Source organism: Hyperolius riggenbachi, chromosome 12 (assembly GCF_040937935.1).
Source record: "Hyperolius riggenbachi isolate aHypRig1 chromosome 12, aHypRig1.pri, whole genome shotgun sequence".
NCBI classification, from domain to species: domain Eukaryota; kingdom Metazoa; phylum Chordata; class Amphibia; order Anura; family Hyperoliidae; genus Hyperolius; species Hyperolius riggenbachi.
Window position 1 is genome coordinate 18623396 of NC_090657.1, and position 16310 is coordinate 18639705.

The 16310-nt window shown below is 49.1% G+C and overlaps 1 protein-coding gene and 1 long non-coding RNA gene across 3 annotated transcripts in view; one reads left to right on the forward strand and one right to left on the reverse strand.

Annotated features, from left to right (window-relative positions):
* Window positions 1-16310, forward strand: part of LOC137541337 (uncharacterized) — a 456394-nt gene that overhangs the window by 100978 nt on the left and 339106 nt on the right. The window lies entirely within an intron of this gene.
* Window positions 1-16310, reverse strand: part of CACNG4 (calcium voltage-gated channel auxiliary subunit gamma 4) — a 143714-nt gene that overhangs the window by 54397 nt on the left and 73007 nt on the right. For both annotated transcript variants that reach the window (XR_011025125.1, XM_068262585.1), the window contains exon 2: window positions 1946-2029. Coding sequence is in view for 1 of the 2 variants with exons in the window: in XM_068262585.1 (XP_068118686.1) it covers window positions 1946-2029 (84 nt within the window). In the remaining variant the exon portion in view is untranslated. The remainder of the gene's footprint in view (window positions 1-1945; window positions 2030-16310) is intronic.

Genomic DNA, 16310 nt, shown 5'->3' on the forward strand with positions numbered 1-16310 from the left:
GAGCTGCACAGGACCCTCATCTCCGGCCGACATCTCCGTTCTGTCTGACGATCAGTTCCGGGTCGCGGCTTGATGACGTCATCAAGCCGGGACCCGGCGCTGACGTCAGATGGAGCGGAGATGCCGGCCAGAGCGGAGGGGTGCGCCGAGCGTCACTGGAACGGCAGGGAGGTGAGTGGATCCTCTTCTTTCCCCCCCTGCCGCCGCAGCAGCTGTCAAACTGATCACTACGATCCGACGGCGATCGTAGTGATCATGTGATCAGCAGCCATACGCGATGGCTGCTGATCACTCGGAGGAGATGTTGGCTGTCATATGACAGCTTAATCTCCCCCTCCGGGTGCGCACGATCGCGTCGGGAGCGGAAACTGCGGGCCGGCGTAGATCCTACGCCGCATCAGGCTAGAACAGCCACAAGTGTGGCGTAGGATCTCATAGAGTAGAGAAAGAGCAATGGTGCACATCCGGCTAAAACGTCATTTTATTGCTTCAATTTAAAATCAATGAACAAAGGTTACAGACCAGCATCTTGGAGAGAGGTACAGGCAGTACCTGTATCTCTCTCCAAGATGCTGGTCTGTAACCTTTGCAGGGGCGTAGCAATAAGGGGTGCAGAGGTAGCGACCGCATCGGGGCCCTTGGGCCAGAGGGGCCCCGAATGGGTCCACCCTCTATCACAGTATTAGCTCTCCATTGGTCCTGTGCTGGTAATAATCACTTCTATAGATACTTTGAATAGTGGTAATCAGTAACAAGCTGTTCCCCATCCCCTTCTTGCACCTCTGACACTGTAGTTGCCATTGGCAGGTTTTGGTGCGCCGTATCAATTGTTATGTATAGAGTGCTTGGGGGGGCCCCATGTAAAACTTGCACCGGGGCCCACAGCTCTTTAGCTACGCCACTGAACCTTTGTTCATTGATTTTAAATTGAAGCAATAAAATGACGTTTTAGCCGGATGTGCACCATTGCTCTTTCGCTACTCTCAAGCGTTTGTCTATGGATGGATGAGTGGCACTCCTGAGCTGGTGATTTATCCTGTGCATGGACTCTCTTTGCAAGTAGGATCTCATAGAGGCGGTCCTGAAAAGGTTAAGCAACACCCCTGCCACACCCCTAATCAAGCCCCCAACACACTCGTATTTTATAAGAAAAATAGGTTTTATATTTCAAACCACATTGGTATCCTGGTGCATTTCCTTCATAATAATGGTAATAAGAGATCCATTTAAAGAATGGGAATAAAGTAAAAAAAAAAACCCACATATTTCAGTAGAAAAATACAGTACATATATTTACATAGACATGTACCTCAGTCCTGAAAGAGGGACAATTGAGGAAGAAAGAGGGACTGGGTCCCCAAAGCGGGACTGCCCCGACAAAAGAGGGACAGTTGGGAGCTATGCTATCCTGTGTGGAGATCAATCTGCTGCCATGTCTGTATTCTGTCCCATGATCGCCTGTTACTAGAACGATGGAACTGGTACCGTTTAGTGATGTAACCATCCTGCTGAACCATCATGGCTGCTGGCTCCATATTCTCTCCCATAATCCCCTGTTGCTTGGAGTATTGAACTTGTGCTCTGTAATCAAATGACTAGCCTGCCGAGGGATAAAGCTGCTGAACCATCATGGCTGCCACCTAAAAACGGTTTCCCATAATCCCCAGTTGCTGGAAACATGTAGTCACCTAACTAGCTTGCTGGGTGAGAAAGCTGCTGATTAATCATGGCTGTCACTTTTGTGTTTTCTCCCATAATGCCCTGTTGCTGAAAACATGGAGGTGGTGTTGTATGGTCTGGTGGCTATCGTACAAGAAAATAAAGATGCTGAACCTTAATGGCTGCCCCCCTCCATAATCCTCTGTTACTTAGTGTTTCACAATGTCACTGGCATTTCACGGTAGTTTGATACTGGCAGGGTGCTAGGAATGAGTCAGATACTCACGTAGAAGGTACTCGGAGCTGTCGTGATCATAGTCGTTGTCTTCAGGAAAATGATTAATTCTGAAGCAGTTTCCTTTGTACAGACCTGAACAAAGAAAATAAAACATGACTGAAACAATTGTTAAGCTGGCAGTGCTGCCGTCCACAGAATGCTGATACACACAGACACATAGAAAGTGACCTTCTGCTACATCTTATTCACACACAGACTCCAGAGCTGTATACCATCATGCCACTAATGCTGGGAATACACGTTAAGTTTTTACTTTAGATAGATGGGTTCGATAGATAAATTCCAACCTGTTGGATCTGGTCGATTCTACTTTCGTTTCGATTCTCCTCATTCAAGTGAATGTAATTGATAAGAAAAGATAAGGAATCAAGAGGAGAATCGAGCAGTGGATCGAGAGTAGAATCGAACGAAAGCAAAAACGACAGCAAAAACGCATCGTGTATTCCCAGCATAAGTCATTTCTGGGAGGATGAGTTTTTAGGAAATTTTTGTTAAACTAAGTGTGTAATGTTAATGGCTCTAAAACTTGTAACGGGACAAAGTGTGCAGCCATAGGTGTCTATTATATAAGCAGCATTTTGCGGCACAGGATGGATATTTGGGCGTACGATGGCGCCCGCTATCGGGCACCTCATCTGCCAAAATTTAGCTGCAGGTGTTTACCTTCCTTTCCGGATATCGTGGCCATTATAGAAGCCACGACTTGCGGCTAAATTCATTGGCTGGAGGCACCTGATTAGCAGTAGTCAAGTTTCATTCCCGTACCCAATAGTATCACGGAAGCTGGATTTAGGCTTAGGTGCTCCCAAGAGGGAAAGGGGGGTCTTAGGGTTAGGCACCACCAGGGGGAGTCTTAGGGCCTGTTTCCACTACACAGATTGGATGCAGAAAAACTGACTCCAATGAATGCCTATGGGCCCGTTTCCACTAAACGCAATTTTTTTGATGCAGATTTTCCCATAGACATTTATTGGAGTCAGTTTTTCTGCATCCATTCTGCATCCAATCTGTGTGTAGTGGAAACAGGCCCTTAGGATTAAGCATGGGGGGGATACACATGGATACACATGGTACGTTCCCACACTCAATGCGCCGCTCGATTCCTGTCGATTCGTGACCACTCGATTATTTCCGACATTTTTGATGGCTCGTTAGGTCGATTTGGCATACATTACATGAGAATAGACCTAACGAGCAATCAAAACGCGAATCAGACATGTCAGAAATAATCGAGTGGCCGCGAATCGACAGGAATCGAGTGGCACATTGAGTGCGGGAACGCACCGTGTGTATCCAGCATTAGGGTTAGGTACAGGGAGGGTCTAAGGGTTAGGCACGGAGAGGGGGGCGGGTCTTAGGGTAAGGCACAGGGAGGGTCTTGGGGTAAGGCACCAACAGGTGAGGGGGGTTAGGGATCAATAGAGGGAGACTTGTGTGTGAAAGCAGGGTTAGGGTTTTTTTTATAGTAAAATATTGGTAAGGTTTACTGATATTTTACTATCAAAATCCATCAGTAGAATATTGTTAATTGTAGCAATATTCTACTAGCAGCAATCCCGTGCAAGATTTTTTCATGTATGCCTAAAACTAATTATATTTTTATAGAGCTTTTCTCCCTAGGGACTCAAAGCGATGTGACCTGCGTTATGCAGTCTCAATGGCTCGGGAGAAGAGGTGGGGTTTTGGCCATCCATCCAGCACCTGGCTTATGTGAGGCTGCAGAGAGGGCTCCTCAGCCAAGTAAAGGCACCTACTGTGCAGTTCTAGGCACTGAAAACTACCTACATTATCTGTCATATAAAAGGATTCATCCTTTCAAAAAAATATTAAAAAACGTAATCCTTTAAAACCCAACAAAACCAATACTTTAACAGAGTAACACACACAATGATACACAAAATGGAGGGCACCCTGTCCTCATTGGCTGACCGCAATGCAAACTTGTGGCACTTTCTATTTGTTACATTGATATCAATATGTATTAACCCTCCTGGCGGTTTATTAAAATCCGCCAGGGGGCAGCGCAGCAGTCTTTTTTAATTGTTTTTTTTATTTTTTAAATCATGTAGCGGAGCGGATATCGGCGATCGAGCGCGGGGCGGCGGCGATCGGGGTGCTCATGCAGCTAGCAAAAGAAAAAAAAATATGCAAATCGGCCCAGCAGGGCCCGAGAAAACCTCCTGCGCAACTTACCCCGAACTACGATACCGCCAGGAAGGTTAAAGGACTGCCTTGCTGATGTACAGTAAAAAACTGTAGTGAAAATAACGTAATCAATATCTTTTTTACATAATATTCATTAATAAATGATTTAGTCAGTGTTTTTCCATTGTAAAATCTTTCCTCCCCCTTATACATTCTGAATTTAATCACCGGAAGTGACATTTAGCCCTATCAGGTGATTTCTCTAGAATGTTTCTTTACTGAGAGTTCCAAAGCCACTACAAAATATACCAGGTCCCCCAGAATGCTCTGGGGTGTGGGGGAAGGGGGGGATCCACATAGCTAATGTCCCCTGTATTAGTCAGTATTCCCCTTTATAGGTAGCCAGAGGTGGCCCCCTAGTATAGGTAGCCCTCTCAGCATAGGCGTCACTAGGGCGTTTGATCCGGGGCACTGCCCACAAACCTGTTGCCATGGTGTCCTGGATCAATTATAGCCAGAGTGCCCCGTGAGCCTCCCGCCCAGGCTCTCACTCTTCTGGCCTCAGATCGCGGCGGCTCCGCCCGCCAGATCGCAGTGTCTTCGCTGATCGCGTCATTAGCAGAAACCGAGCATCGGGGAAACAGCCAGGAGGGAGAGACAAGTTCGCACAGCTCCACATCCACACTGGAATCCAGACATAGGTAAGCCGGTGTTGTAAATGTGCGGGGGGGAGGGGGCAGGATGAGCAGAGGACGGGGGAGAGGCAGCCCCTATACCTACCTACCTACACTGAGGACCCCATATCCATCTACCTATACAGAATGCCCAATAACTACCTACCTATACTGAAGGCCCCTATACCTAGCTACCTATACTGAAGGCCCCTATACCTACCTACCTATACTGAAGACCCTATACCTAGCTACCTATGCTGAAGCAAAGCCCTCAGCAAAGCAGACCCCGAGCCCCAGCCCAGCAAAGCCCCCAGCAAAGTAAAGCCCCTGGGCCCCAGACAATCAAAGCCCCAGCAAAGCAGAGCCACGGGGGCCCAGCAACGCAAATCCCCCGGGTCCCAGCAAAGCGAAGGCCCCATCCCAGAAAAGCAAAGTCCTGGGGGCCCCATCCCAGCAAAGCAAAGTCCTGGGGGCCCCATCCCAGCAAAGCAAACACCTCAGCCTAGCAAAGCCCCCAGCCCAGCAAAGCCTCCCGGCCCCAGCCCAGCAAAGCCTCCCGGCCCCAGCCCAGCAAAGCCTCCCGGCCCCAGCCCAGCAAAGCTTACAGCCAAGCAAAGCTCCCAGCTCAGCAAAGCACCCAAAAATGCCCTCACCCCAATGAAGCCCCCAGCAAAATGCCCAGCTCAGCAAAGCCCCCAGTAAAGCCCCAGGCCCCGCAAAGTCAGGCCGGCACAGCATCACCACCAGCCAGGCAGCCCAGCATAACTGCCAGTCGAAGATAGAAGCCAGGTGAGGGGCTAATTTATGTTAAATACTGACTATTGAATATATTTAAGTTACACCACTGCTATGTTCATGTAGATCTGGCCCCACCTATGACCACGCCCTCTTTCTCTTTCATAACCACGCCCATTTTTGCCGCGGCACGCGCAGTGCGCCACACAAGCATTCCATCTTGGTGCTCAGGGATGCCCCGGATCTCCCAGGAACCTAGAAATGCCCCTACCCCTCAGTATAAGTAACCATAGGGGCACCACAGTATAGGCAGCCAGAAGTAGCCACCTCCAGGATAGCCAGGTAGGACCACCAGTATATGTAGCCATAATTAGAATCCAACCCCTTCCCCCCCAGTATAGGTAGCTAGAGGGGCTAGGTAGCCAGAAGGAACCCCAAGTATAGGTAAGCCAGATGTAGGGTGTGGAACGTAGGAGAGAGAGAGAGGACTCACCTTTATGCTCCACTGACTATCTACAATCTTCAGTTAGTCATTAACAGTACTACCCGAATCAATGTTTGTTGGTTTGATGTCAGCATCTCAGTTCCATGACTTACACTGGACCATACTTCACTTGCACCTTACTGCATGATATTACATAGGTGGACACATTTGTTGATACCATAACAGTTCAAAGTGATTCAATTGAAAGCAAATTGCCCCATGTGTACTTTCTGCTGACAGTTTATTAAGCAAAGCCAGTGTGAAAAAAAGATTACGTATTATTGCTTATTCTACAATAAGATTCTAAAGTGACCTGGGCATGTGTTATTTGCTCTAGCAAAGATTATACATATTTGGGTTACATTTTCAAACTAGCTGTCTTCTTTAATTAGTATCATACATCTCCAGTCATTCAATGTTTAATTTAAGAAAAAAAGTACTCTTTCTGCTATCTAGTATTGTGTTTCTCACACTGAACATGGACCAGAGAAGGTAAAGGAAAAAGTTGTCTGAGGAGTTTAGAAAGAAAATTATAGACGTTTACAATTGTTTACAAGTCTACAAGACCATCGACAAACGGCTTCATATTTTAGTGACAATTTCAAGTACTGTTAAAGGTCCATAGGTCAACATCTCTGGACACTGCTGTACAAAGAAGGCCAAATCTAGAATGGACAGAAGGATAGTGAGAATGGTAGACAAAAAAGCCAGGCTCATCTTCTAAAGTTAAACTCCAAGGTCCATTAGTGTGTGATGACACAATCCATCACTATTTGAGTGACAGTGGGTTCAATTTAAGATTACCCAGGAGAACTCCACTTTTGGAAGAACATAGAAATTTTAGACTTGACTTTACATAGTTAGTTTACATAGTTATTTTGGTTGATAAAAGACATACGTCCATCGAGTTCAACCAGTACAAAGTATAACACCAGCCTGCTCCCTCACATATCCCTGTTGATCCAGAGGAAGGCGAAAAAACCCTTACAAGGCATGGTCCAATTAGCCCCAAAAGGGAAAAATTCCTTCCCGACTCCAGATGGCAATCAGATAAAATCCCTGGATCAACATCATTAGGCATTACCTCGTAATTGTAGCCATGGATGTCTTTCAACGTCCATAACGACTTCCTGAGGCAATGCATTCCACATTTTAATCACTCTTACTGTAAAGAACCCTTTCCTAAATAAATGGCTAAAATGTTTTTCCTCTATGCGCAGATTATGGCCTCAATTCACGGAGCATTATCAAACGTTTATCAAACACTTTATCAAACGTTTGATAATTTACCTCATGGGTAACCTCAATCCGCTGATCAAGGCATGCATACATGTCGCAGGATGTACACTGTACAGCATAGTCCAATATGATGCCAAAATGCATATTGACACACCACAATGCTTCTGGAAGATTGTCTTTAGACGAAAAAATACAAAACTAGAGCTTTTTGGCAAATCCTATAAGTTGTACATCCACAGACTGAGGAATTAAGCTTTCACTGCAAGGACCACCAACCCTAATGTGAAATATGGAGGCTTCATGGTTAAGGCTTGGGACTGCTTCATTGTGTTTCTTATGACACTGATAGTCAAGAGATTTCATTGTTCTCTGCAAAGATATGGAGTGAAATGTACTGGCCAGTGTGTGAAAGCTTTATCTCAGTCACAAGTGATTGGTCCCTTAAGAACAAAATTCACACCTTTGGTGTTATTTGGGAAAATGAATTCTTCCGCACACCACACTTCAGCACCCAGAGCAGAGGACAGGGTCACAGGGAGTTCAATCAGTTGTGGTTCACGTTGCACTTAAAGTGGATCAGAGAAACTTTTACTCATTACATAATTGTGTTCCTTTCATATAGGGCATTCCTCAAGCCAAATACTTTTTTTTTTTTTGTAATACTCAAATTCGCTATAAACTAAACAAGCCTTGCCCACAGCTCCTTTTGTGCCTTAGCACTCTTAGAGCAATGTAGCAAGGGCTTATGGGAGCTCAGTCTGGGCAGGAGGAGGAGGGGGTGTTACTAGCCATAGATTTCAGAGGCAGAGGAAGGTGGAGAGCGGATTGAGCTGAGGGCTGGAGATGCAATCAGCTTGCCTGTGTAATGTGACAAGCAGAACATGGCTACTGTCATTGTATCACAGGAAGAAATAATCATATACAGTTGAAGCGGTTTGCAGCTAGATTTGATGGGCAAGCTATCTAAATTTTAGATAAGATATATATATATACAAGTTACTACTTATAGTTAGTTCACCTCGGATCCGCTTTAATGTGCCTCCTTCCAAGCTTTTGTAGATGATGTGGCTGTTCAGGTATAGAGTCAGATGCCTCCCCCCCCCCCCCCCCCCCCCCTCTCCATATTGCCTTCCTCTCCCACCGTATTCTACTTTCCCTTCACGGTTTCTCACTTTGTTTCTTTAATTACTTTACTTTTCCCAGTTTACTTTATTTCTCAAACTGAGACTTCTTCCCTAAGTCAATGACAATGAAAACAATAGTGATTTAAGTAACAGTGTTATCATATAGACTATCGCCCTCCATGGGTATATGTACAGTATATTCTGGGAACCTCCTTGTGGAGTAGTCTGCTGCCCATGCAAGGTTGTTCTAGTCTGGTTTGCTGCTTATTCTGGCCTGTTTGGTACAGAAAGTATTGATTCAAATACAAAGAGGCAGTATGAAAATAATGTTTTAAACCAACATATAGAAACAGCAACCTGTACATAATCACTGCACAACCATGTAGAATGTACAAATGGTAATTTATTGAACCACAGAAAAACACACAAAATTAAAAAAAAACAAAAAAAAACCATGGAGGAAAACCTGTTTAGACACATGATCATGTCAAACAAATGAATAAAAGCGCCTCACCAACAACAATAGGCTAATAACCTGTGCTGCTGATTCACTTAGCTTGGGGTTCAAATAATGAGCCCCAAGTATAAAGTGGAGACCCGGGTCTGAGATAAAGTGACAAGTGCCTGATGGTCATATAGGTGCCAGTGCATATACAGTAGAAAGCATGAGTGAAACCAAGGTGTGGTAATAGGATTGCAAGGGACATATGCTCACAGCAAGACCAATAAATAAGTACATAAGCATTTGATGCGACAGGCATTACAAATGAGTGAAGCATCAGCAAATATACTACAGCTGTTAGCGTTTCCACTGTAAGGAAAGATGAGGCAGCGATAGATCCAGGTGGTGGGGGGTGCGCAGGAATGCTCCACGCGTGGCGTGGTCCACGTGACAACTGTCAGGAGCTTCTGACAGCCAGGCCACTGGACACCCACCCGGCCCTAGTCACCTGCCCTGGTGAACTTGTGAGACAATGTGGAAGGATGCAGTGTCTTGGTACCCTGACGAAAAAGACAGTACGGGAGCTCAGATAGTGTAGTATGTTAGTTATCAAGCAGGATGTGAATAATTGTAAAAAAGAGCTACTCACAAAAGTAGGTTGCAACAAGGGCAACCAAGCACTTGAAGCAGGTGGAGACAAACTCCACTCAGGGTATCCAGAAGGCACTGGATGTGGTCGCTCTCCTTGGTAAAAGAAACTGGTTGTCACAGTGGTGTCCACCAGTGGTGCTCAGCAGAGCTCGAATATTCGAGTAGCTTGAATATTCGAGCTCTTTTTCAGCTATTCGAGCTCGGTATTCGAGCTCCGAATAGCTGGAGCTATTCGAATGGGCTATCCGAGTACACTCGAATAGCCCATTCACTATTCGAGCTATTCGAGCAACCCGGCGCTATTCGAGCTCGGTACCGAGCTCGAATAGCGTCATAGCCCAGATTGATGTCCTTAGAGCCAATCAGAGGGCTCCCAGGCCCTCTGACGGCAGCCAATCACAGAGGGGGACCCTGGCCAGCCCCTACCCTATAAATAGCGGCCGCCATGTTACGTTTCTCCGTGCTTGCCTGAGACTTGTACAGAGAGAGAGTTGCTCCTTTGTGCTTTGGCTTAGCAAGAGCTCTATTGTGGTCATTTACCTAGCGTTTTTGCTCACATACACCTCCTATACACACCTATATTGTTGTTAGTTAGACATTGTATTTTAGTTAGTAGCTTGTGTGTTACATTAGAGACAGGCAGCTGCTGCAAGCTTACAGGTTTAGGCCTCAGGGGGGCCTTGCCTCTGTGGGCAGCTGTCCTCTGTTTATTTCTCTCATCTATACCAGTATTTCTGCTGTCCTTTACTAATAGTATTGTAGTTATACTGTACTAGGAGTAGGACACTCACTGACTGTCACTGTTTATAGGCTACTAGCTAGCTCCTGCGTGTGTGCACTCACTCACTGTCTGTGTGTACACACACTCTATTTCCTTCTGATTACTGATAGATTATTGTTAGTTGTACTTACTTACTACTTACTCTTACTGTACCCGTAGGGACACTCACTGTCACTGTTCATATAGGCTACTAGCTCCTGCGTGTGCGCACTGCACTCACTGTCTGAGTGTACACACACAACACACACTCTATTTCCTTCTGATCGCTGATTGATTATCGTAATTAGTTAGTTCTACTTACTGTTACTACTTACTCTTACTGTACTAGGAGTCTAGGACACTCAGTCACTGTCCATAGGCTACTAGCTCCTGCGTGCGTGCACTCACTGTCTGAGTGTACACACACCCACACTCCATTTCCTTCTGATCGCTGATTGATTATTGTAATTAGTTAGTTCTACTTACTGTTACTACTTACTCTTACTGTACTAGGAGTCTAGGACACTCAGTCACTGTCCATAGGCTACTAGCTCCTGCGTGCGGTCACTCACTGTCTGAGTGTACACACACCACCCACACTCTATTTCCTTCTGATCGCTGATTGATTATTGTAATTAGTTAGTTCTACTTACTGTTACTACTTACTCTTACTGTACTAGGAGTCTAGGACACTCAGTCACTGTGTTCATAGGCTACTAGCTCCTGCGTGCGTGCACTCACTGTCTGAGTGTACACACACCCACACTCCATTTCCTTCTGATCGCTGATTGATTATTGTAATTAGTTAGTTCTACTTACTGTTACTACTTACTCTTACTGTACTAGGAGTCTAGGACACTCAGTCACTGTGTTCATAGGCTACTAGCTCCTGCGTGCGTGCACTCACTGTCTGAGTGTACATACACCCACACTCCATTTCCTTCTGATCGCTGATTGATTATTGTAATTAGTTAGTTCTACTTACTGTTACTACTTACTCTTACTGTACTAGGAGTCTAGGACACTCAGTCACTGTGTTCATAGGCTACTAGCTCCTGCGTGCGTGCACTCACTGTCTGAGTGTACACACACCCACACTCCATTTCCTTCTGATCGCTGATTGATTATCGTAATTAGTTAGTTGTACTTACTGTTACTACTTACTCTTACTGTACTAGGAGTCTAGGACACTCAGTCACTGTCCATAGGCTACTAGCTCCTGCGTGCGGTCACTCACTGTCTGAGTGTACACACACCACCCACACTCTATTTCCTTCTGATCGCTGATTGATTATTGTAATTAGTTAGTTCTACTTACTGTTACTACTTACTCTTACTGTACTAGGAGTCTAGGACACTCAGTCACTGTGTTCATAGGCTACTAGCTCCTGCGTGCGTGCACTCACTGTCTGAGTGTACACACACTAAATTTACTTGTGATTACTACTGATTATTGTAACTGCTAGTTGTACTTCCTGACTGTTACTACTTACTTACTGTACTAGGGGACACTCAGTCACCTCACCAACCAACCCACTCCATTAAAGTACCCCACTTTTCACCCGCCCTTTTAAAAAACTTTTGTCTATACGCCCAAAACATTGAAGATGTCTGGAAGTGGCAGCCAGCGCGGTTTGGGCAAGGGCAAGGGCAGCAAGGGAATCAGGAGGAGAGGGAGCAGCATTGTGGCAAGCCGCGGCCGCGGGCGCGCCACCATGCACAGTTCCGCAGCAGCAGCGTCAGTGGCTAACATTCCTCCCATAGCCACTGGCCGTGGACGCCTTGGGCGCCGCCCAGCAGGAGCATCTGCAACTCACGCTGCAGAGACACAGCAGCAGCAGCGTGTAGCACCTGCTCCCATTTTCCTCCAGCCGGGTCGGAAACGTCCCATTGAGGAAAAGGATGCAGACACTGTGGTGCAACTCATGACGGAGGATGAGCAGCCCGCCATCAGCTCTGCATCCGAGGCCTCCACCCTCACCACCACCACCACCACCACCCCTGTTCGCAGCAGCCGCCCAGCAGGGCCTGGGGAGGAGGCCAGTTCACCGTCAGTTGGCGACCTGTCATTCAGCAGTCTTTTGACCCCAGGCATCATGAGTCAATTGTCTGCTGTTGTTGGCGATTTTGAGGAGGAGATGCTGATGGGCACTTTGGGGGATGAGGGATTGGACAGCAAGACTGTGGCGACAGTCAAGCAGCCCATCCATGCATCAGGAGAGGAGTTTGGGGGGTCCTCATCCCAGCAGGACATGTTTCAGGAGGGGGGGGATGATGATGACCCGGTGACAGACAGAGACTGGGTGCCACCACCTCCAGGGGATGTCGTCCTCAGCAGCTCTGAGGAGGAGGAGGAGGATGCTCTTGTGGGCCTTGCAAGGAGGCGCATCATTGCAAGCATTGGCAGCAGCAGTAGGCAGGTCCCACAGCCTGCTGGTGTCTCAGGCTCAGCAGCAGCAGCAGCAGCATCTGCCAGTACCACCACCAGCCGCACCCAAGCCCCCCCCCCAACCACCACAGGGAGACAGGCAGCAGCGCTTCCATGCCGTAGGGGGATGTTTAAGTCACCAATCTGGCGATATTTCACCATGCCCACTGTGTACAGCAAGTACGCCACTTGCAACCACTGTCAGCGGAAGTTGAGCAGAGGTGCAGACCCCTTAAAGTTCTGCACCAGCTCGCTCATCAACCACCTTGCGGCTAAACATTTCCACCAGCATGAGGAGTTCCAGAGGCTGAAGGCATCTGGTGCTGGCAGTGGCACCACACCCATCACTGCACAGCCTTCAGCAGCAGCAGCAGCAACAGCAGCCACCCGCCCTCCTGCTCCTCCAGCAGCACCAGCAGGAGTGCGGAAACGCACTGCTCCTCCCCCCTCTGCAACTCCTGCCGCCGACACTGAGGCCTGTTCTGGCAGCCAGTCCTCAGTGGCCTCCTCTGCTGTGTCTGCTGATTCCCGTGTCAGCAAAAGGCCACGCCAGAGCCTTTTGAGCGAGTCCTTCCAGGGGGTGGTTAGGGCTCTGCCTCCCAGCAGCCGTCGCGTGCGGCAGCTGAACGGCTTGCTGGCACGGGCCATGTGCTCCCAACTCCTGCCGTACACGCTCGTGCAGGAGGGGAGCGACATTCGTGCGCTGCTTGCTTGCGCAGCCCCAGACTGGCAGCTCCCCAGCAGACACTTCTTTGCCCGCAAGGCCATTCCTGCACTGCACCGCTTTGTGATGGCCAATGTGGAGCGAGGGCTAGAGCACGCGGTTGGTGAAAGGGTCCACGTCACCATGGACTCCTGGAGCAGCCGCTTCGGGACAGGCCGCTACCTGTCCTTCACTGTCCACTGGGTCAGCTTGGTGGAAGGGGGTGAGGATGGGAGAGCAGCAGCGGGCACAGCAGCAGCAGCAACACAGTGGGTGGTGCCACCCCGCAGGGTCAGGGGAACTGCAGCAGGTTCCTCCGATCCTCTGCCATCCTCCGGCACACCTGGCCAAACCCCCCGCCTCAGCAGCAGCGTGAAGGCCCGCCACTGCCAAGCGCTGCTGCACTTGGTCAGCCTTGGGAAGACCAAGCTGACGGCAACCCATGTGTTGGCCAAACTCCAGGAGCAGGAGAGGATTTGGCTGACCCCCAGAGGCCTCAGAGTCGGAGAGGTGGTGGCCGACAATGGGGCCAATCTGGTTGCCGCAATAGACAGGGGAAACCTGACCCACATCCCCTGTCTTGCCCACGTGCTGAACCTGGTGGTGCAGAAGTTCCTGCGCACCTACCAGGGGATGGGCGAACTGCTGGAAACGGCAAGGAATGTTGTGCGTCACTTCCGGCGCTCGGCTGCAGCCTGTGCGAGCCTGGAAGACGTGCAAAAGGAGCTGGATCTGCCACGCCATCGGCTGATCCTTGACGTTCCGACTCGCTGGAACTCCACCCTGGCGATGTTGGAGCGTCTAGTTGAACAGAGGCGCGCTGTCAAACAGTACCTTGCCCTGGCCACTGTTTCCGCCGCTCAGAGAAGGGACAAGACCAGCAACATCCCGTCCATCGTCCTCGATGATGACTGGAGGCACATGCAGCAGGTGTGCTTTGTGCTGGCTCCCTTCCTGCAGGCCACAAACATGGTGAGCAGGGACCATGCTATGGTCTGCGAGTGGGTGCCCCTGGTTTCTCTGCTGAACAGGGCCCTCGATGCTTTGCTGGAACAGGGAGCGGCAGCCTTGGACCAGCAGGAGCGGCAACCAGCTGCGCAGTCCACCTCTGAGGGGGAGGAGGAGGAGGACTTGGTGGAGGTCCCTGACCTGGCTGCTGATGAGGGGGATCAGCACAGCGCAGCTGAGTTGGTGCGGGGGTGGAGAGAGGATGAGGCGGCAGAGGAGGAGGATGAGGACAGCACTGACGTCGATGTGCCAGCAGACGTGGCCCGCCTCTTCCCAATGGCAGCGCACATGCTGACGTGCCTGCGCAGGGACCCCAGGGTGATCCAGATGAAGCAGAGGGAGGATCTGAATAAAAGCGCCTCACCAACAACAATAGGCTAATAACCTGTGCTGCTGATTCACTTAGCTTGGGGTTCAAATAATGAGCCCCAAGTATAAAGTGGAGACCCGGGTCTGAGATAAAGTGACAAGTGCCTGATGGTCATATAGGTGCCAGTGCATATACAGTAGAAAGCATGAGTGAAACCAAGGTGTGGTAATAGGATTGCAAGGGACATATGCTCACAGCAAGACCAATAAATAAGTACATAAGCATTTGATGCGACAGGCATTACAAATGAGTGAAGCATCAGCAAATATACTACAGCTGTTAGCGTTTCCACTGTAAGGAAAGATGAGGCAGCGATAGATCCAGGTGGTGGGGGGTGCGCAGGAATGCTCCACGCGTGGCGTGGTCCACGTGACAACTGTCAGGAGCTTCTGACAGCCAGGCCACTGGACACCCACCCGGCCCTAGTCACCTGCCCTGGTGAACTTGTGAGACAATGTGGAAGGATGCAGTGTCTTGGTACCCTGACGAAAAAGACAGTACGGGAGCTCAGATAGTGTAGTATGTTAGTTATCAAGCAGGATGTGAATAATTGTAAAAAAGAGCTACTCACAAAAGTAGGTTGCAACAAGGGCAACCAAGCACTTGAAGCAGGTGGAGACAAACTCCACTCAGGGTATCCAGAAGGCACTGGATGTGGTCGCTCTCCTTGGTAAAAGAAACTGGTTGTCACAGTGGTGTCCACCAGTGGTGCTCAGCAGAGCTCGAATATTCGAGTAGCTTGAATATTCGAGCTCTTTTTCAGCTATTCGAGCTCGGTATTCGAGCTCCGAATAGCTGGAGCTATTCGAATGGGCTACGATAATCAATTACACCATGCACAGTTCCGCAGCAGCAGCGTCAGTGGCTAACATTCCTCCCATAGCCACTGGCCGTGGACGCCTTGGGCGCCGCCCAGCAGGAGCATCTGCAACTCACGCTGCAGAGACACAGCAGCAGCAGCGTGTAGCACCTGCTCCCATTTTCCTCCAGCCGGGTCGGAAACGTCCCATTGAGGAAAAGGATGCAGACACTGTGGTGCAACTCATGACGGAGGATGAGCAGCCCGCCATCAGCTCTGCATCCGAGGCCTCCACCCTCACCACCACCACCACCCCTGTTCGCAGCAGCCGCCCAGCAGGGCCTGGGGAGGAGGCCAGTTCACCGTCAGTTGGCGACCTGTCATTCAGCAGTCTTTTGACCCCAGGCATCATGAGTCAATTGTCTGCTGTTGTTGGCGATTTTGAGGAGGAGATGCTGATGGGCACTTTGGGGGATGAGGGATTGGACAGCAAGACTGTGGCGACAGTCAAGCAGCCCATCCATGCATCAGGAGAGGAGTTTGGGGGGTCCTCATCCCAGCAGGACATGTTTCAGGAGGGGGGGGATGATGATGACCCGGTGACAGACAGAGACTGGGTGCCACCACCTCCAGGGGATGTCGTCCTCAGCAGCTCTGAGGAGGAGGAGGAGGATGCTCTTGTGGGCCTTGCAAGGAGGCGCATCATTGCAAGCATTGGCAGCAGCAGTAGGCAGGTCCCACAGCCTGCTGGTGTCTCAGGCTCAGCAGCAGCAGCAGCAGCATCTGCCAGT